Raw genomic sequence first — 22,406 nt, forward strand, 5'->3', positions numbered from 1 at the left:
AGCACAGGTGTGAGTTGTTTATGAAGGGATGGTATCTGAAAAAATAAAATTAAGGGGTGAGAGAGGAATGCACTGAGAGAAATGGAAAGGTAGAATGGGGCAAATTATCTCATATAAAAGAGGCAAGAAAAAGCTTTTAAAGTAAGAGAAAGATGCAGGGTGGTGAGAGGGAGGGAGTGAACCTCCTTACTTTCATTAGAATTGACTCAAAGAGAGAATGGAGGGGGGATGATAGAAGGGAGACTGGGAGAAGGTTCAATCAGAAACAAAACAGTTTTGAGGAGGGATGGTGAAAGGAGAGAGAAAATAGGATAAACAGAGGGGGAACTGGATGGAGGGAAATACAGTTAGCAAATGCAACTACAAAAAAAATTTAGAGGCAAGTTTGTCTGATAAAGGCCTCTTTTCTCAAACATATAGAGAACTGAGACAAATTTATAAAAATAAGAGCCATTCCTCAACTGGTAAATGATCAAAAGACATGAAGTTTTCAGATGAAGTAATCAAAGCTATCTATAGTCATATTAAAAAAAATGCTCTAAATCACTACTGATTAGAGAAATGCAAATTAAAACAATTTTGAGGCACTACCTCATACCTATTAGATTGGCTAATAGGACAGAAAAGGAAAATGACAAATGTTGGAGGGGATGTGGGAAAAATGAGATATTAATGTACTGTTGGTAGAGTTGTGAATTGATTCGATCACTTCATAGAGCAATTTGGAACTATGTACAAAGGGCTATAAAAATCATGTATACCGTTTGACCTACCAATACCACTACTAAGTCTGTACCCAAAAGAGATAAAAAACAAAAAGGAAAAGGACCTATGTGTACAAAAATATTTATAGCCACTCTCTTCTGGTAGCAAAGAATTGGAAATTGAAGGGATGCCCATCAACTGGGGAATGGCTGAACAAACTGTGGTATGCAATTGTGACGGAATATTATTATACTATAAAAAATGAGTGGGATGCTCTCAGAAAAAACCTGGAAAGACTTACATGACCTGATACAAAGTGACATGTACTATGTACAAGGTAACAGCAATATTATAAGATGATCAGCTGAGAGTGACTTAGCTATTCTCAGTAATACAATGATTAAAGACAACTCTGAAGGACTAATGATGAAAAATGGTATCCATCCCCAGAGAAAGAACCAATGGTGTCGGCAAACGTTTTTTACTTTCTTTATTTTTCTTGAGGGGTTTTTCTCTATGTTTTCTTTTACAACATGACTGATATGGAAATGTTTTGCATGATTACACATGTATAACCTATGTTAAATTGTTTGCCTTCTTAATAAGGGGGATGGGGGGAGGAAGAGAGAGAATTTAGAACTCAAAGCTTTAAAAATGAATGTTAAAAATTATTTTTACATATAATTGTGGAAAAATAAAATATTAAAAATATAGCACTTCATAACCTAGCCCCCTTTCACCTTCCAAGTCTTCTTACACCTTACTCCCCAAGACGTACTCTTTGATTCAATGACACTAGCCTTGTAGCTGTTCCAAGAACAAGACGCCATCTCTCAATTCCTGGTATTTTCTCTGGCTGTCCCACAGGCCTAGAATGCTCTCCCTCTTTAACCCTGACTACTAACTTCCCTGGCTTCCTTTAAATTTCAACTAAAAACCCATCTTCTATAGGAAGCCTTCACCAACCCTCTCTTAATTCCAATGACTTCTCTTTGTTAATTATATATTTGTTCAAATGTTGTCTTCCCCCTGAGAGCTGGGACTATCTTTTGACTTTTTTTGTACCCTCTGCACTTAGCACAGTGGCTGGCATATAGTAGGTGATTAAAAAATGTTGACTGACTGATAAATGCACAGAGCAAGAGAAGATGACAAGATAAAAACAGAGTAGACCAGTTGGGCTAGATGTTAAGTAAGGCGATGGTCCAAAAAGGGATAAAATTTAAAATAAGGAAACCAGTTAGGGCCCTATTATAGTAGTCTAGGAGAGAAGTGATAAAGAACTGCACTATGGTTGTAGCAATGAGGATGGTGAGTAAGGAGCAGATGAAAGAGATGAAGAGGTGATCAAGACTAGACAATGACTATATGGAGAATGAGGAAGAAGGAAGAATTAAAGATGGCTAAACTTGCAACATGGAATAATTAGGAGGATACTGGTGACAACAACAGAAATAAGGAAGTTGAGATGACTCAACTCTAAACAAATTCTAGAGCAGAGTGAAACAAATTTCCAGCCCAAGACAACTTGGAAGGTCAGTAGGAAAGGTCTATCGCACCAGGGTGAGAGAGGAGCACAAACTGCACCAGTACAGACTGGGCCCAAGCAAAGCCAGAGCAGACCTCAGGGTGACTGAATCACTGGCAGCAGTGGCAGTTTCCAGACCTCTCAGCCCACAGAAGCCAAAGACAACTTAGAAGGTCAGCAGGAAAGGTCCGTCACACTTGGGTGGGAGTGGAATGCAGTCCAGCACAGGCTGTTTCAGCACAGCCCCAGCCATAGCTGGGGTTGGGAGTGACTAAATCAGCAGCGGCAGTGGCTGCTCCCAGAGCTCTTAGCCCATCGACAGTAAGGGGAGCAAACAACTGATCAGAAGGAGACTACAGGGGTCTTTTTGCTAGCACTGAGGCAAAACTCTGTTGCTCTGCCCATACTTGGATCCGGTTCCTAGGTAGCAGTAGCACCAGCATAGCAGAGCTTACAGCCACAGTGGAGCAGGGGGACCCTCCTCATAGCTCCAGGACATAAAAGAGTGCTTGAGGTCACTCACAGACAAGAGCACAGACCAGAAGGGGAATAAACACCTTAGAGAGGGGAAGAACTGAAAACTTATAGGTCCCTAGAAGTATCTCTAAAAACAGCTGCACAAAACCTCTGAAATTTGGTACAATGCATCCTCCATCCTGGAAGCAGAGTCCTACTTTAACAGAGTCAAAAGTCAAATAATAGGCTGGGAAAATGAGCAAATGGAAAAAAACTACTGAAAGTTACTACGTTGACAAGGAAGATCAAAACACACACTCAGAAGAAGACAACCAAGTCTAAGTTCCTACATCCAAAACCTCCAAGAAAAATATGAATTGGTCTGAGGCCATGGAAGAGCTCAAAAAGGATTTTGAAAATCAAGTAAGACAAGTAGAAGAAAAACTGAGAAGAGAAATGAGAGTAATGCAAAAAAATCATGAAAAAACAAGTCAACACTCATAAAGGAGACACAAAAATAATACTGAAGAAAGGGGTAGGTGAGGGGAATAAGTGAACCTTACTCTCATCAGAATTGGCTCAAAAAGAGAATAATATACATACTCAACTGGGTACAGAAATCTATCTTACCTTATATAAGGGAAGTAGGAGGGGAAGGAGATAAAGGGGGGAGGGGTGACAGAAGGGAGGCAGATTGGGGGAGGGGTTAGTCAGAAGCAAAACACTTTTGAGGAGGGACAGGGTGAAAGGAGAGAGAGAATAGAATAAATGGGGTGGGGGCATATAGGATGGAGGGAAATACAGTTAGCAATAGTAACTGTAAAAAAAAAATTTAGAAGTTTCTCTGATAGAGGCCTCATTTCTCAAACATAGAGAACTGAATCAAATTTATAAAAATAAGAGCCATTCCCCAATTGATAGATGATGATGATGATGATGATGATGATGATGAAGAAGAAGAAGAAGAAGAGAGGAGGAGTTAAAGAATAAACCAGAAATAGACCAAGAAGGAGCTGTCAGATCAATTAAAAAAAACTAAGTAGACAGAGTATCATGGAAATTAAGGGAGGAAAGATATTCCACAAAAAGGAATGATAATTTCCTTTTAAGTAATAGTGGCAATAGAGTGGTAAAATAAGAAGGCTGATTTCAAGGGACTGGTTTTTTGTTTTATCTTTGTCTGACCCTGGGCAAGTAATATAACCTCTGCCTCAGTTTCTTCATTTGTAGGATAGGGATAATATCTTCTACCTCCCAAGGCTGTTTGTAAAGATCAAATTAAATAATATTTGCAAAGTGCTTTGCAAATCTTAAAGTACTATGTATGCATGTTAGATGTCATTATTATTATTATTATTAATAATCTTATGATTCTATAACCCATTGGAATTGGGGTCAAAGCAGACCTGCTTTCAAATTTTTGACTAGTTGGATGGCAATGGACAGAGAGACAAAAGTTTTATGAGGTTTGAATATATACTATTTAGTGTTTTAGAAATGTACCCAGCTATACTTTTGGAATGTCGTAAAAAGGAGATGTCAAACTTGTAGCCCGTAGAACTCTTGAGCGCACTGGAACCATATTAAAATATAATTGGGATATGTTTTAACAATAGAATTGTTGCTATTGTTTAGTTCTTCAATCATATCTAACTCCTCGTGATCCCATGGACCACAGCACACCAGGCCTTTCTATCCTCCATTATCTCTCTCAAAGCCTGTCCAAGTTCATGTTCATTGTTTCCATGACACTATCTATTATCCCTTTCATCTTTTGCTGTTCCCTTTCCTTTTGCCTTCAATCTTTCCCAACATCAATATCTTTTCCGATAAGTCTTGTCTTCCCATTATATGGCCAAAGCATTTAAGCTTCAGCTTCACTATTTGAGCTTCCAGTGAAAAGCCTGAATTAATTTCTTTAACTACTGACTGATTTGATCTCCTTGCCGAGGGACTCTCACAATCTACTCCAGCACCACAATTCCAAAAAATGGGTTCTGCAGTGCTCAGCTTTCCTTATAGTCTAATTCTAACAGTCATACATACACTGCTACTGGAAAAAATATAGCTTTGACTATATGGACCTTTGTCAGCAAAGTGGTATTTCTGCTTTTTAGTGAGATGTCAAGATTTACCCTAGCTTTCCTTCCGAGGAGCAAGTATCTTTTAGTTCCATGGCTACTGTTGCTGTCTGCAGCTATCTTTGAACCCAAGAATATAAAAGCTAACACTGTTTCCATTTCTTCTCCCTCTATCTGCCAGGAAGCGATAGGACCAGTTGCCAAGATCTTAATTTTTTTATGTTAAGCTTCAAGCCAGCTTTTACACTCTCCTCTTCACTTTTAGCCACCAGAGTGGTATTGTCTGCATATCTGAGACCACTGATAATTCTGCTAGCAACCTTAATTCTGGCCTTTGATTCAACCAGCCTGGCACTTCACATGATGTACTCGGCATATAAGTTAAATAAATGAGGTAACAACATAGATCCTTATTGTATTCCTTTCCCAATCTTAAACCAATCAGTTGTTCCATCGGTTCTGTTGCTTCTTGGCCTACATACAGGTTCCCCAGGAAACAAGTAAGATGATCTCTTTGAGGACTTGCCACATTTTGTTCATCTTGGGTAACCCCACAGCACAGCATAGCTCATTGTTTCATTGAGCTATGCAAGCTCTTACACCAGGACAAGGCAGTGATGGGGGTGGGGATGTTAACGATATAAACAAACATGCAGTGAAGATAATGTTAACCTGTGGTTTTCTAAGTCAATATGCAGATTGCAAGGATTCATTTGCATTTGAGTTTGACACCACTGTTCTAGAATATGGCAAAAAGTATGCTATTACCTGTGTTTCTTGATTCCATTCTCTTGTGGAGACCTCTCTCCATTTTTTCCAGTCTTATTGCTTTTGTTAGTGTCCAAGTCAATCATTCCTGTGACTTTCTGATTTGCCTCTGAAAACTCCCCAGATGAATTGTCAGAATCAAAGCCTACCCAAAACAAACAGAAGACAATAATTCCTTCAGGATTCTGACCACTAAGGAGTACATCTACTTATCTTTTGATAAGATCAACAGTTTTTTATATTACTTTAAGGAAAAAATATTTTAATTGACAAATACCAGTGAGATTAAAATCATTTTTCGTGAATGAGTTATAGTAGAGAACACCCAACTATCTTCCAAGTTAGAATACCTAGATAAATATATCAGATCACCCTCGTAAAAATCATAGATGTAGAACTGGAAGGGACTTTAGAGGCCATCTAGTCCAATTTCCTCATTTTTACAGTTAAGGAAATTAAAGCCCAGGGAGATGAAATAACTTGCTTAACGTCACACATGCATTGGCATCAAAATGGTTTTTGAACCCAGGTCCTCTGATCATTTTTAGGTTAAATGACAGTTTCTGTTTTTCCCTGATTCACAGATTAAAACTGTAACTGTCATCGACTAAGTTACATATTTCTGGCAAGAATCTTCAAGACTGAAAAACCTACTCCAATACCCTACTCCAATATGAAGGTCAGCCTGGGTTCTCAAAGCTTGTCAATAGAATACAAGCTCCAGTAAGCTCTATACCAACTAGGAAAAGGTTTGAGTACAGTCCCAGCAACAGATTGTTCCTGCTAAGGATAAGCCTAGCTAAATTCTGAGAGGCTTATCACCAGACTGTGATTACCTGGTTTTATTATTTTAAAATGTATGAATTAATATTTTAGCTTTGATGACCCATGCAACTGATAAAAGGGTAAAACATGTGGTTCCCTTCTGCTGTGACATCAAAAGTAGCAGAGAAGGGGAAGGAGAGTGCCAACAGTTACACAGTTTGGGAGCCATCTACAAAGATTAAACATTTTAACATATATTCTTTGTCTAGTGACCAACAAGTAGATACCACTGGAGGACCTGAATAACATACACATTGGCAATATAACCAAAGCACTATGTTAATGGTCCAGAGAAAGGATTCCCCAAAATTAGATGGATTTGCCATAGGAAATTTCAGAAAAAGACATGGACTAGAGTCATATAAGATTAGAAGGCAATGGATGATTTTTAACCAGTGGAGGGAATATCTGCACTGACAAGGTCAAAGAACCTTTGAAATAAGTGCATTTTTCCCTTGGGCTAAGTAAGAGCAGTGGGAAACAGTTCTATGCTAGGCAGAAATATCTTTAAAATGCAATATATTACACTATTAGAGGAACTAAAATTTTTAAGTTGTGATTTGGAATTAAATTAATGATTTAGACTGAAAAGAATAATTTGTACACAAATTCCCAAAGATTATTTATTTAGAAGTAAGACCTTGAACTGTTTACATTCCTACATGGAAAGATGATATTTGTAACTCATGAGACCTCATTATTAGGGTAGTTGGAAGGAATATATATATAGACAGAGGGCACAGGGTGAGTTGAATATGAAGGGATGAAAAGGAGAGGGAGAATGGGGTAAATTATCTCACATAAAAGAGGCAAGAAAAAGCTTTTACAATGAAAGTGAAGAGGGGGGAGGTGAGAGGGAATAGTGAACCTTACTTACTCTCATTAGATTTGGCTTAAGGAGGGAATAACATATACACTCAATTGAGTATGGAAATCTATCTTACCCTACAAGAAAGTAGGGGGGAAGAGGGGAAGAGGATAAGAAAGGAGGGTGGTGATAAAAGGGAAGGCAGAATGGGGGAGAGGGTAACCAGAAACAAACACTTTTGAGGAGGGACAGGGTCAAAGGAGAGAAAATAAAATAAACGGGGGCAGGATAGGATGGAGGGAAATATAGTTAGTCTTTCACAACAGGACTATTATGGAAATGTTTTGTATGACTTTCCATGCATAACCTATATAGAATTGCTTGCCTTCTCAACAAGGGTGAGTGGGGAGGGGGGAAGGGAGAGAATTTGGAACTCAAAGTTTTAAAAACAAATGTTAAAAATTGTTTTCACATGCAACTGGGAAACAAGATACACAGGTAATGGGGTATAGACATCTATCTTACCCTACAGGAAAACAGAAGGGGAAGGGGTAAGAAAAGGGGATAGAAGAGAGGGCAGACTGTGGGAAGGGGTAATTAGAACGCATGCAGTCTTGAGGGAGGGGGAGGGGAGAGATGGGGAGAAAATTTGGAACTCAAAATCTTGTGGAAGGGAATGTTGAAAACTAAAAATAAATAAATTAAAAAGAAAAAAAAATGCAGATTAAAATAAAAAAGGTAAGACCATATGCTTTTTATTTAACTGTCTACTCATCCAAATGAGAACTACCATTACATTCAGGCATTGCTCTGCAACCATTCTCCATCTTAAGTGATTTCTCCATGAAGAAACTGGAAGCTAAAGAAAAAAATGAAAATATTTGTTTTCTTTTAAAAAAAAAATCTACATAGCAGTTTTTATAAAATACCAGTGATACACCTGAAAAGCAAATGAAATGAAGGGAAGTACTGCTATTTTTTCAGATAATCCAAGCAAAGAAAATAGATTTGTATATCTTCTGTTAAAAGGTAAGGACTTAATTAGAACAATAAAATTTTTTAAATTAGAAAGGGCCTTGGAAATCTCATAGCTCAACTTTATTTTAGATATGAGAAAACTACAGCTCTGAGAGATGAAGCTGCTCGCCCAGAGTTACACAGCTAGTCAAGTGTTAAAATCACTGGGGCTCAGTTTCCTCATCTGTAAAATCAGGGGGTTGAATAAGATAGCTTCTGGTATTTCTAGACCTATGGTCCTTTAAAGATTAACAGATAAATTCCCTGAAAAGCTTCCCTAAGGATGAAGCTAAATAAAAGTACTACCTTGAACATCAGTAGAATTTTTTAAAATGGACTATTACTTGGATTTTCTTCAAATCATGTACCAATTTTCAACATTTAGAAGAAAGGGACATGGACAAGAACTGAACAGTATGAAAAAGAATATATGGGTTGATGATACATACAATGGAGGGAGTACTCACACCAGTTAAATCATGGGTTCAAAGTACCAAAGCAAGCCAATATTCAAGGGAAATATTAGTAAATAAATGTTCCTTTAAATAATGAATTATTTTAAAAATTATCAGATGACTGGATATGAACTATAATTGCCTTGGCAGGGGATGGTGACAATTTGTTTTCTCAAGAGTATACCAGAAGCTCCATTTGCTAACATTTAAACTGATCATATCAAATAAGTGTTCTATTTTAAAAAATCAATTTTTTACTATTCTGCCCTATTAAACTGATGAGACCTTTTCACTCTTTCGTTTCAAGAATATTAAAGTCTATATATGGTTTCTTGAACCATGGGCTCTTTAAAAAAACAAAAAAAAATTAGCTTTTGATCCTCAGTTTTCTCATACACAAAATGGAATAATAGCAGCATTTACCTCATGGGGTTGTTATAAGGATTAAATGATATTGTAAGGATGATCAACTGTGAAAAACCTAGTTTCTCTGATGAAGACAATGATCTAATACAATTCCAAAGGACCCATGATGAAAGAATGCAGAGTGAAGCATACTTTTTTTTTTTACTTTCTTTATTTTTACTTTTTATTTTATTTTGCTTATGTTTTCTCTTACAGCATGGCTAATATGGAAATATGTTTTGCATGACTTTACATATATAATCAATTATCAAATTGCTTGCCTTATCGGAGAGGGGGGAAGAGTGGGAGGGAGAGAATTTGGAACTCAAAATTTTTAAAAATGAGTGTTTAAAATGTTTTTGCATGTAATTGGGAAATATTTAACAAAATAAATAAAGTGAGGATTAAATGAGAAAAAGTATATTGTGGGTTTTATAAACTCTGAACACTATCGGTTCATAAGATCATAAACATCCACCTGGAAGGGACCCTGCGTTTAGACCAAATCTTTCATTTTACAGATGAGGAAACTAAAGCCCAGTTCAAATTCTATCTATGATACTATTTATGTGACCTTGAACAAGTAATTCTAGCGACTTCAGCTTGGTTGGTTGGCTGTTATCTTTTGTTCTCAAAGAGGACCAAAATGATATCACTATGTTAGAGTGAAGTTACAATGCATCCAACTATGGCTGATCAGACCAATATGAACTTGGAATGCTCTACCACAAGTGAGGCACAAATAGTGCATGTGAGCATTTGGGGTCGGTCCTCTAAATTTGCACATCTCGTATTTCTTTTGAGCTATTTCAATTCTGCTTTGCACATAAGAGCCCAGCCCCTTCTCTGATGAAGTAGACCATCCTAAGCGGTCCTTTACCAGTGTCTCCCATGTCACACAATCAATTCTAAAAGTTCTTAAGAGAGATCTTGAGAGTGTCCTTATATTGCTTCTACTGACCACTTGCCCTGTATGAGTTCCATGAAATAGTTTTTTAGGCAAGCATATGTTTGGCATTCAAACAACATGGCCTCAGTTTAATCATTTGCAAAATGGGGGAGTTGTTCTACATGGTCTCTAAAGTTCCTTTCAACTCTAGAACGATGATCCAGTCATTCTAAGTTACTTGTCCATGGTCACAAAAGCAGTAAATGGATAGTCTGAATTTGACCCAGGTTCTCTGACTCCAAATCCAGTGTTTTTTCCACTGCACTGCAATAACTTGATAAAAATGAGTAATTATACTGATACCAAGCTGAAAGTAAAACTTACTGAGGAAAGAACAACTACTTTTTGGGGATAATTGGGAGGGAAAATAAAATGGTTTACTAGATGTGAAGGTGAGGTTACATATGACTAGTACTTTATCCAAGAGTGTGATTACCTAATGATAATTATATGCAACGGGAGTTCAAAAGAGGACAACAACCTTGAACACGAGTAAGGAAATTAAAGAAACTGAAATAGCTGATCACTTAGAAGCATACTTTAAAAGACTAGAACCAGTGAAGAACTCTAGTCAAGAAAAAATGAAAAACAGAGCTAGGGACTGGAAGTGTAATTTCATTAGTATAGAGAACTCCCAGGTGAGAAAACCCCCTCTACCAGGGCAGGGAAACACCTTCTCTGCAGCTTACAGTTACAGAATTTCTTGGTCTAGTGCACTGAGAGTCACACAGCCAGTACAGATCAGAGGCAGAACTTTAACCCAGATCTCTATCTACCACACCAAGCTGCCTCTCAATGAAAAATTATGTCCAAACATTTAGTCTGTGGAATAACAATCATAATAGTAATCACAATAGCTTTTTTTTTAATTTAAATTTATTTATTTAACATATTTAGTTTTCAGCATTGATTTTCACAACAGTTTGAATTACAAATTTTCTCCCCATTTCTACCCTCCCCCCCACTCCAAGATGGCATATATGGCTTTTTAAAGTTTGCAAAGTGCCTTAGGTATATTCTCTCAATGAGGCCTTGCAACAACTGCATGAGGCAGGTGCTACAGACATTATTATTTCCTTTTGTACAGATAAGGAAACTGAAGATCAGTGACGTTAAGTGGCTTAGGGTTACAGTCACACAACTATAACTGTTACAGGCAGGATTTGGACCAACGTCCACCTTGATTGCGTGTGCTCTTTCCACCATACCATAATGCCTCCACATGATAGTATCCACTTAAAAAAAAATAAACCTAGCAAAACAGAAAGCTCTGGCCTGGGTTTCTGATAGCACAAATCAATAAGCTTCCATGACAAGTCTAACGAGTAAAAGGGAAAGAATAATATAGCCCTAATTCGGTGACTTTAACAAGGCTGCATAAAAATGGAAGTACTAAAGAAACAAGTCTAAGGTGCTATGTTTATCAATTATCTTAGGAAAATTAAGCTTTTATTTTAGTTGAGTACTAGATCATTTCTTCAAAGAAGCAATTAACACATAACCACAGAGGGGCCAATTCACTTCTAATCAATAATTATTTCAGATTCAGTATATAAAAGATACAGTTTTTTAAAATCTGGCTCATGAGAATGCAAAAATATCTATCATTTCTTTCTCTGTGTACTCAGGATAAACCTGAGTACAATAATGGACCATGCAAAAACCATAAGCACAGTTATGTAAAGTACTGTATTTTGAGAAAGTAAGAATTATAAACATAAATTTTATTACAGAATTCTGCTCTATTATAATGTGTCTTATACAATGTGAATGACCAATAAAATATTAATATTCTAAGAAAAGTCATGAAACTCATTTGAGAAGTCAAGATAAAATAATAGAAAAATAATAGAAAACTATTTAATAATACTAAAATAAGTTGTTCCTTCACATTTCTTCCATCATCCAACTTCAGACTTCTTTCTGTATCTCTTGAGCATACTATGGACTATTTCTATTTATACTGGTTATAAAATACTATTGTTTTATACTAAAATTGCAGTATCACAATACCATGTACCAGCTACATTAATTTTCCTTTAGAATACGCATTAATGAACATTCTTTATTCTAAACATCCATGTATCCCCAAAAGCTAGCTTCTAGATCACATCTTATAGTTATTGATTTGTCTAAAAGTTTGATAATTCCTCCCGTACAAAGACCATAAACTTCTTGAAGGCAAAGTTGGCTTACTCATCTATTTATCTCCCTCTGCTGCTGGCACAAGGTTTTGTACATAATAGTTCTTCAATAATTCAAGGTCTGGTGTTTCATTCATGCCTTCCCAACACAGATCACAAACCTTCCAGGTCTGAGAAAGCTCTCTTCATTAGTTGCTATGGAAAAAATATGTATGCTATGGTATATAATAAATAATAATAAATGGACTTTTAAAATGAGGGGCAAAGATAGTTGAGTAAGGGCAAGGCCTCTCTTGAGCTCTCCCAAACTCCCCTCCAAAGGACTTTAAAAACCTCCTCAGAATGAGTTTTGGAGAAAGACAACCAGCAAAAGGATGGGGTGAAACAATTCTCCAGCCCAAGAAAACTTAGAAGATTGGTAAGACAGGTGTTTCACTGGGGTGAGAGTGGAGCACAGTCCAGCACAGGCTTCCAGAGCTCTCAGACCACAGATAGTAAGGGGGACAGACAACTGGTCAGAAGGAGATTACAGTGGACCTTTTGCTGTCACTGGGAGCAGGACTCTATTGCATTGTTAACATGTGATTCTGGGTCAACATCAAAGGTCAAAAAACAGGCAGGAAAAATGAACAAAAAAAAAAAAGAAGAACCTGACCATAAAAAGCTACTATGGTGACAGGGAAGGTCAAAAAACAAACTCAGAAGACAACAAAGTCAAAAACAGCTATATATACAAAGCCTCGAAGAAAAAATGTGGTCCCAAAAAAGAATTCCTGAAAGAGCTCAAAAAGGATTTTAATAATCAAATAAGAGAGGTAGAGGAAAAATTGGGAAGAGAAATGAGAGTGAAGCAAGAAAACCATGAGGAAAGAGTCAACAATTTGGTAAAGGAGATACAAAAGAAACTTCTGAAGAAAATAACCCCTTGAAAAACAAAATAGACCAAATGGCAAAAGAGGCACAAAGATTGACCGAAACTCCCTAAAAAGCAGAATTGGTCAAATGGAAAAGGATATGCAAAATTTTGCTGAAGAAAAGAACTTCTTAAAAAGTAGAACTGGTCAAATGGAAAAGAAAATGCAAAAGCTCACAGAAAATAATCATTCCTTAAAAATTAGAATTGTCAAGTGGAAGCTAATGACTCCATGACACATCAAGAAACAATAAAAAAAGATTAATGAAAAATTGAAGAAAATGTGAACTATCTCATTGGAAAAATAACTGACCTGGAAAAAAGATCCAGGAGAGATAACTTAAGAATTACTGAACTGCCTGAAAGCCATGATCAAAAAAAGAGCTTAATACCTTCTAAGAAACTATTAAGGAAAACCACCCTGGTATCATAGAATAAGGGGGCAAAACAGAAAACGAAAGAATCCACTGATCACCTCCTGAAAGAGATCCCAAAATGAAAACTACCAGGAATATTATAGCCAAATTCCAGAACTCCCAGGTCAAGAAGAAAATATTGCAAGCAGCCAGAAAGAAGCAATTCCAGTATCATGGTGCCACACTCAGGATTACACAAAATTTATCAGCTTCAATTCCAGTATCATGGTGCCACACTCAGGATTACACAAAATTTATCAGCTTCTATTATATGGGATGGGAGGGCTTAGAATATGGTATTCCAGAGGCGCAAAGGAGCTAGGATTACAACTAAAAATCATCTCTACTGAGCAAAACTGAGTATAATATTTAATCCTTCAAGGGGAAAAATGGATATTTAATGAAATAGAGAACTTTTAAGCATTCCTAGTGAAAAAAGCAGAGCTGAATAGAAAATCTGACTCAACATAAAAATATAAAAGTAAACAGGAAAGAGGAATCATAAGGGATTCAATAAGGTTAAACTGTTTACATTCCTACATGGGAAGATGATACTTGTAATTCCAAAGACCTTTCTCATTATTAGGGCAGTTAGAAGGAGTATACATAGAGGACACAGGTGTAAGTTAGACTATGATAAGATAATATCTAAAAAAAAAAATTAAGGGGAGAGAAAGAGGAATGCTCTGGGAGAAGGGAAAGTTAGAATGAGGCAAATTTCCTTACATAAAAGAGGCATAAAAGAGCTTATAGAGTGGAGAGAAAGTTGGGGTTGGAGGTGGCGAACAATACTTGAACATGGCTTGAATTTGACTCAAAGAGGAAATAACATACACACTCAGTCGGGTATAGAACTCTACCTTACCCTAAGGGAAGAAGAAGGAAAGAGGATAAGAGAAACGGGGCAGGGAAGAGATGGAGGTGAGGAGGGTGTAGCTGGTCAGAAACAAAACAGGAGGTACAGGGTGAAAGAAAGACAGAGGATAAATAGCAGGAATACAGGATGGAGGGAAATACACAGTTAATAATCGTAACTGTGAAAAAATTTTACAAATTTCTTGCTAAAGGCCCCATTTCTCAAATATATAGAGAACTGGGTCAAACTTATAAGAATACATATCATTCTCCAATTGATAAATGTCCAAAGAATATGAATAGGCAGTTTTAAGATGAAGAAACCAAAGTTCTCTACAGTCATATGGAAAAAATGATCTAAATCACTACTAATTAGAGAAATGCAAATTAAAATAACATTGAGGTACTGCTTTATACCTACCAGATTGGTTAATATGACAGAAAAGAAAAATAACAAATGTTGGAGAGGATGTGGGAAAATATGGGCACCAAAGTACTGTTAGTAGAGTTGTGAATTAATCCAACCATTCTGCAGCACAATTTGGAACTATGCCCCAAAGGTGATAAAACTGTGCATATCCTTTGACCCAGCAATACCAACTAGATCTGGATCCCAAGGAGATTTTTTTAAAAAGGGAAAAAGAACCTATATGTACAAAAATATTTATAGCAGCTCTTTTTAGTGGTAGCAAAGAGCTGGAAATTCAGAGGATGCCCATCAATTGCAGAATGGCTGAATAAGCTGTGGTATACAATTGTGAGGGAATACTATTGTGCTATAAAAAATGACAAGCAAGATGATGCCAGAAAAACCTGGAAAGATTTACATGAACTGATGCAAAGTGAAAGGAGCAGAATCAGAACAGTGTACACAGTAACAGCAATACTTATATGATGACCAACTGTGAATGACTTAGCTATTCTCAGCAATACAATGATCCAAGACAATTCCAAAGGACTTATGATGAAAAATGCTATTCACCTCTAGAGAAAGAACCAATGGAGTCTGAATGCAGATTGAAGCCTCCTTTTTTTTTTTTTGCTTTATTTTTCTTGGGTTTTTTGTCAGTGTTTTCTTTCACAACATGACTAATATGAAAATGTTTTGCATGAGTGCACATGTATAAGCAATATCAAATTGCTTGTCTTCTTAAGGGAGAGAGAAAGAAGGGAGGGAGGAGAGAATTTTCAACTCAAATTTGAAAAACAAATGTTAAAAATTGTTTTTACATGTAATTAAAAAATACATCTAAAAAACAGTAAATGACATGTGCATAGTGCTTTAAGCTTTATAAAGTACTTTTTTCAAAACAATCCTGTGATAATGGTAGAAAGTGCTAAAGCAAAATTTGTTCAATGAACATGTGTATCTCCTATGGTGTCTAATATACCAGATAATGTATTTCATATTTAAAAATTTATCAGAAACAAAACCTGCCTCCTATCTCCTGACAGGTTGGTAACAAACAAGAGGTACAGAATTAGACATACTTTTCAAAAATGTCCAGTGTATGGATTTGTTTTCCTTGACTCTTCTTATTACATGAAGAGTTGAAAAAAATTGGGGGGGGGAAGAAAGGGGCTAGTGATAACAATAGGAAAAAGAAAGAAAAGACCATGAATGAAGGTTTTTAAAATGCAAAGAGAGAGAGAAGGAGGTTTACAAGGGAAAAGATAAGTAGGGCAGCTTGGTAGCCAACATGCTGAATTTATTACATATATATATATTTTTTTTTAAAAGGTGTATGTAATAGAGATTCATGGTTTCAGATACAATGCTCTTTCTTGTTCTTTACATATAAAAATGTTTATATTTGTTGGTGTTTGTCAAGTTTAGAATAAAATTTAAAAATAAAAATTTATCATAATTCAAGAGCTTAAATAAATTCTACCAAAAGTTTGGTCTATTTTAACTTAGTATTCTACTTACCTGTAACGGCATCAAAGAATTCTTCTTCACTATTCATCTTTCAGTAGTAAATCCTTTTTTTTCCCCAGTTTGTTGCCGTCTATAGCATCATTGTACTTGAACTACATATAGAATTAGAAATAATTTTGTGCTGTGAAATTTTTATTCATAAAGGCTCAACAGACTGAAGACCTAAGAGGAGAAACATTATGACAGAATTAGTTCTTTGAAGTCCTACATTTCAGAAACACTTCTAAAAAAACAAAACATTTTCTAATTCATTATCTCTGAACATCGAAGGCAAAAAGTCAAATTTGCGTTCTGAATATGATATTGCTTATATCTAGGCACTGAAATAAAATGTGAGTTGTTTTACTTCATAAATGGATAACTTTCAAATGGGGGAAAGCATTTTGAACATAAAGGTCAATGTTCAATCATGAAATACAAAAACAACTGAAGAAACTTAACTATATTTGCATTAGCAAATTATCAAAGAGTACTAAAATTCATTTCAGAAAACCATTATTAAGTACCTACTGAATATGCAAGGCACTATTCTAGTTGCTAGGAATCCAAAGAATGAATGAAAAAAATTAATAAGTATATTCTAAGTGCTAGAACACTGAGCCAAGTGCAAAAGACACAAATACTCCCTACCCTCACCCCACTCAAGGAAAAAAAAAAAACGGAGACAGCTCCTGCCCTCAAGGAATTTACATTAATTCTACTGGGGGAAACAAAATGTACAGAGAAGTAAATACAACATCATTCGATGAGGGACAGTACTAACAACTTGAGGGATGAGAAAAGACTCTGTGACAACATCATGACAATATGCACTTAGCATGTACAAGGAGGTTCAAACCAGAATAACCACACTTACATGAAAACTAGGTTTATTACAAGAGAAATGAACATGCATGTGGAACCCAAAGAGTTCACAATTCATACATCAGTTTGCATATTTATGACAGTAGGACAAATGAAGGAGGAAATACCAGAAATGTCCACCTAAAGGGGTGTGGGAAGGTGAAAGATGCAGTAAAATAGGAAAAGGACAAAACCCCTCTCCAAGGGGAGGATCAAGGCAACACAAAAGCCATTCTTTTCCCTTGGGAACTGCTAGAGAGACCATGAAGATATGATGATCTGCTTATCTACAAGGGTCCCAGCTGCACAAGACTAGTGCAGACTGTCTGGCACCTTTCCTAATTCTCAAGAACACAAAGAGAGTCCAGCTTGGGATGCAAACAACACATTATGTCACCTGCAGGGAGGAGGCTCATCCTTTACATTCAGGGCCTCCTGCATATTCCGGGTCCAGTGTTTGTGGAAAACATGGCAACTCACAAAGACAAGTTCAAGGGCCCCCTTAACATTCCTTAACAAGACAGGCCAAGAACCAAGAGTCCTGGGAATAACAGTATTCCCCAGACCACTGCACTGCTTCCAGTTCAGCTTTGCAGTCATCAACAGGCGTATCCCTTGTAGAAAAAAGGTCTAGCAACACCACCACCCACAGCACCAAAGTTATTCCATCTGCCACGGATGGGGCAGGTAAGTTAAAGAGTCCTGGAAACCTCAGCACTTCCCAGATCCTAGCCTGGCTTATTGTCCAGGGAAGCAACTTTTGCGGCAATTTCCTCTGCGAGGGCTGCTTTCTCTTGCCATTCCATCACCCTCAAAAAGCCACAGCTACTGAAAACTCAGAAAAGTTCTAGCCACCAAAATGTCAAAAGGACCCTGGGAAATGGATATGGCTTTGTCAGTAGAAGTGATGTTAAAGAAGCATAGCCATTTGCTTTACTACAGCTCCCTAAAGACCCAGAGGCCTTTCCATCTGACAAGTCAAGGATACTTCTGGTTACACTGTCTTCCTCAATTAGAATGGGAGCTCCTACTGGCATTTCTATTTGTATCCACAGTGTTTAGCACAGTTTTTACACATAGAACTACTTAATAAATGCTTTTTTCATTCATTCATTCACCAGAGCCGAGCCTCATAGAAAAGAGACTGAGGTAGAAGGAAGGAGAGTATTCTAAGGAGAGGGGGAAGAAGGCAGTCTATTAAAAATCACCAAGGCAGGAAATGAAGTCCCAAATACTGGGAAAAAGTGAGTAAGCCAGTTTGACTAGTACATGGATTATGTGAAAGACAGTGATGTGACATAAATCTGGAAAAGTAGGCAAGAGGCAAACTGTGGAAGACTTTACAGGCTAGAGTAAGGAGTCTGAATTTTATCCTAACAATTAGTTAAGGAAACAATATGAACAATTTGTATTCTGTACATATAGGACTGGTGTCAAAAGTTCTAGCAAAATTTAGCACATAACTTTGAGATGGAAGAGATTTCAAGGTTCATAATAAAAGCTTAGTGAAATCATACTGACACATACATACACACAATGGCTTTATTACTGCTCAAATGTCATCTACACTGTATCAACAATCAGTTTGGCTGGAAATATTAGAAACCTTTATCACAAACTACAAACAACTGAATTGCTATAGCAACAGAAACATTTTAACATGTTTAAAATTTACATCCATTTTAATCCAGTTTTCAATTATTGAGGGCATTAAAGTGCCTTTATAAATTAACTGTCAACAAAAAAAATGTCAACAGACCTAAGTATACTTTTTAAAATGGTCTCTCAAATTACATTTGCTTAGTGTTTTAATATAATTCACTTATATTAATGTCTCCCTATATTAATTCCTGAAGACAGGAATTTTATAAGTTATCAAAACTAAAAATTAAAGGTCAACCTAAATCCCAAAATGTTTGACCTTCTTTTCTCTGAAAATAAGCATAGTTCTAAATTTTATTTTGTTCCCAAATTAAAACCCAAGTCAAAATAGTCTTCCCGCTTCAGTCTTCAAGTACACACAATTTCAGTAAAAACTCAGTAATAAAAAGAGCGTTGAAAAGGGGTACATTATCAAATACACATTCTCCTTATTAGTGTGCTTCAGAATAACATGAGATTTCTCCAAGATTAAGAGGATACCTGAATGTTTGTTCTATATTTCTGGTATTGTGCCTCAAAAAATAAATGAGTAAGTTTTTTTTAAATGTTTTAAATAATCTAGCTTATTCCCTTCATTCATTGAAAAGAATTTGGCGGGTTTTTGTAGTATATATATGTATATGTATATTTATACACATAAGTATACATATATAGAGAGTTTATAGTTTCTAACACAGCTAAGTGATTCAATCATCTCTTAAGTCAGGTTTTTTTTTTAACATGACTTCTTTATAAGGTTAACTAGTAGGATCTAAGGTACCTTTGTACAAAATACTATGCTTCTACAAACTGACTCTATAGCAGTCCTTTTAGATAGATTATAAAGTCATTTTTTTTTTTGTAAATAACACAAAGAGAGTAGATTCATGCTCTTCATAACCTGGCCTCCTTCCACCTTTCTGGTCAACTTGCACATTATTCCCCTTTCCTCTGTCTCTATTGTCTCACCACACTGGCTGGGACGCTTAATCTCCTGCCTCCCTGCCTTTGCCATGGCTGTCCCCTAATCCTAGAATGTTCTACCTTCTGGAATCCTTGTCTTCCCTCAAGACTCAGCTCAACCACCACCTTCTTTGTGGGGCCTTTCTAAGTCCTCCCAGCTGCTACTGCCTCCCACTCCTCTGTTATTCTTTTATTTGATTTGTATGTTATGTTTTGTCTATAGCTATATATGCCAGTATGTAATCTTCCCCTCTAGATTATACAACCCTGAGAGCAGGGACTCTTTCAATTCTGTCTTTATTTCTAGTGCTTATCACAGTGTATGGCATGTAAGTGTTTGATTACTGTAGAAGTTTAGTAGTTTATGTTACAGTAAAAATAATGCTACATAATCATGCCAAAGAGGCCCTTAGAAATACCTATCCTTATCTTGTATTTCTATTTTAAGTGGAAATATCATTATTTCCACCTCAGTGTAAAATGTTTCAAAAGGTCAGTGCAAAAATTGCTAAAACATACCACAAAATTTAACTCTTTGGTCTCAGGCAAGAACTATTAAAGTGATATAACCATATACATTTATTTAGTGCTTTAAGATTCGCAAAAAGCTTCACATAACAGCTATGTTTTTACAATGCTTTAAAGTTTGCAAAGTGCTTTACATATAGTCTATCATTTGATTCACACAACAAACTAGTGATGTAGGTCCTGTTATTTATACCCATTTTACAGATAAGGAAACGGATAATTTAAATGACTTACCCAAGGTCAAACAGGAAGTGCCTAAGACACAATTTGAACTCAGGTCTTCCTAACACCAACTCTAATACCCTTTCTACTACATCAAGCTGCCCCTCTTGGGCTATTTTTCTTAGTGTATCATTCAAAAGTTCACCCTTAATAATTATAATTAGAGTTGTTTTCAAAGTAGTTTATGTACATTTTCTCACTTAATCTTGTAAGTTAAGTGTGATTTTATTCTTAATTTATAGGTGAAAACCTGAGGCTGAGAGAGGTTAAATGATTTGCCCAGGGTCACACAGTTGATAAGTGTCTGAGGTAGTATTTCCTGACTTCAAGTCCAACATTCTATCCACTGAGTCACCTAGGTCTCCTTATTAGATACCATTTAATGTGGCTGTGTTAAGAACACTGGATTGCAAGTCAGAGGGTTTGGGTTCAAATTCTGACTATACTATTTACTACTACTACTTCTGTGATTTCACCTGGGTGGACTTTAATTTGCTTCACGCATCTGTAAAAAAATTGGGGGAGAGAAAGGGTGGGGAGCCAGAGAGAAGATGTTAAGATTGATCTCCTATATCTTCTCTAGCTCTAAATCTATGATTATAAAAAATGTCAGTGTAAAACAAATCCAATCAAAATCAACATTCTGGCACCTTACTTATAACTTCTAGACTGTTCTAGAAATGCAAGCACAATACATACCCTATATTGGGTTATAGGAATTTCCAAATAAAAATATCTACCATCCAGTTCTCTAAGATACAATGGGCCAGTCCTACTGGATGATAGCCAACTCCATACAAACAGTCACAAAGCAAGTTAAACAATAAGCCACAAAACTACAAGTCCTAAACTACTAAAAATGAAAATCGGTGCTCATCTTAAGTCCTTGATCCCAGGAAACCTTTATGACAATGTGATAAGTAAATAATAACTACATAAATTGTTCTCCCTCCCCATTTCAGTTATTGGATTTCTACCCATTAAAGTCTAACTCACAAGCCCCTTCTCCTGACTCACATAGCACTTTGTTTTGGAGTTCACTAAGAGACTCAACATGATAGTATATATACACTGTCTTTTCTAATTCTCTGTTTTTGTTCCCCTCCATTGAAGTCTCTGATGCCCCACTACAGTATGAAGGTGATCCTGAGTTCTCAAAGACCATTCCAGTGCAAGGAAGCTCTAGCAGCTCCTAGAGGATCATAGATCCAGAGCTAGAAAGAACTCAGAGGCTTTCTAGTTCAGCTCTCTCCTCAAAAACTGTTAAGTTCTAAGACAAGGATATATGACCGTTTCATAATATTAAACTTGTATGGTCACCTAGTTCCATGAGGCTTTCTTGGATAAAAGATGTCATGAATCAGTTGACAGACTTAAAACTTCTGCTGTAGACAGCAAACATCATCCAAGGAAGAAGTCATGTTCAACTTTACACAAATCTGAGAAAACAACCCAAACACAGAACTATTATTATATAACATCTTCTGAATGTCTATGTGTAAGAACAGTGTAAGTTACTTACTAAAGTGAACAGCACAAAGCCAGATTTTATGATCTTCATATCTTACACTATGCATAAGCTTTACTTTATATTTAGACAAAATATTCAAGACAACTATGTCTCAGGAAACTGCTTTCATCAAAAAGCATCTGATCTTTCTGATCAAAATTCATTGTTTAAAAAAAGCCTCTACAGGAAAAAAAACAGGAAAATAAACTCAAAATATTCTAGCAGCTCAGTATTCATTTTTTAAAAATAAATTTTCATATTTTTCTCAGAAAAGTGGTTTGGGAAATGAGAACTAGTAATCAGGAGACCCAGATTTTACTCCAAATTCTACAATGCTGGAAAAGCTTTCACTCTGCCTCATTTTTCTCATCCTTAAAATAGGGATACTACTATCTATCCCTTATATAAAGTATAAAAAAATGCATTTAATAGTAT

The 22,406-nt window shown here is 36.3% G+C and overlaps 1 protein-coding gene across 6 annotated transcripts in view; it reads right to left on the reverse strand.

The window, feature by feature from the left end:
* OSBPL2 (oxysterol binding protein like 2) overlaps positions 1–22,406 on the reverse strand; it is a 114,090-nt gene that overhangs the window by 54,397 nt on the left and 37,287 nt on the right. For 2 of the 6 annotated variants that reach the window (XM_036749421.1, XM_036749422.1), the window contains exons 2-5: positions 21,782–21,900; positions 16,256–16,426; positions 7,962–8,030; positions 5,539–5,683 (exon numbers count right to left, since the gene is read on the reverse strand). In XM_036749421.1, the coding sequence (XP_036605316.1) occupies positions 5,539–5,683; positions 7,962–8,030; positions 16,256–16,292 (251 nt within the window). In that variant the 5' untranslated portion in view covers positions 16,293–16,426; positions 21,782–21,900. The remainder of the gene's footprint in view (positions 1–5,538; positions 5,684–7,961; positions 8,031–16,255; positions 16,427–21,781; positions 21,901–22,406) is intronic. The other 4 variants (XM_036749425.1, XM_036749424.1, XM_036749426.1 and 1 more) reach the window with 4 other exon arrangements.

The sequence above is a fragment of the Trichosurus vulpecula genome, chromosome 3 (assembly GCF_011100635.1).
Source record: "Trichosurus vulpecula isolate mTriVul1 chromosome 3, mTriVul1.pri, whole genome shotgun sequence".
Lineage (NCBI taxonomy): Eukaryota > Metazoa > Chordata > Mammalia > Diprotodontia > Phalangeridae > Trichosurus > Trichosurus vulpecula.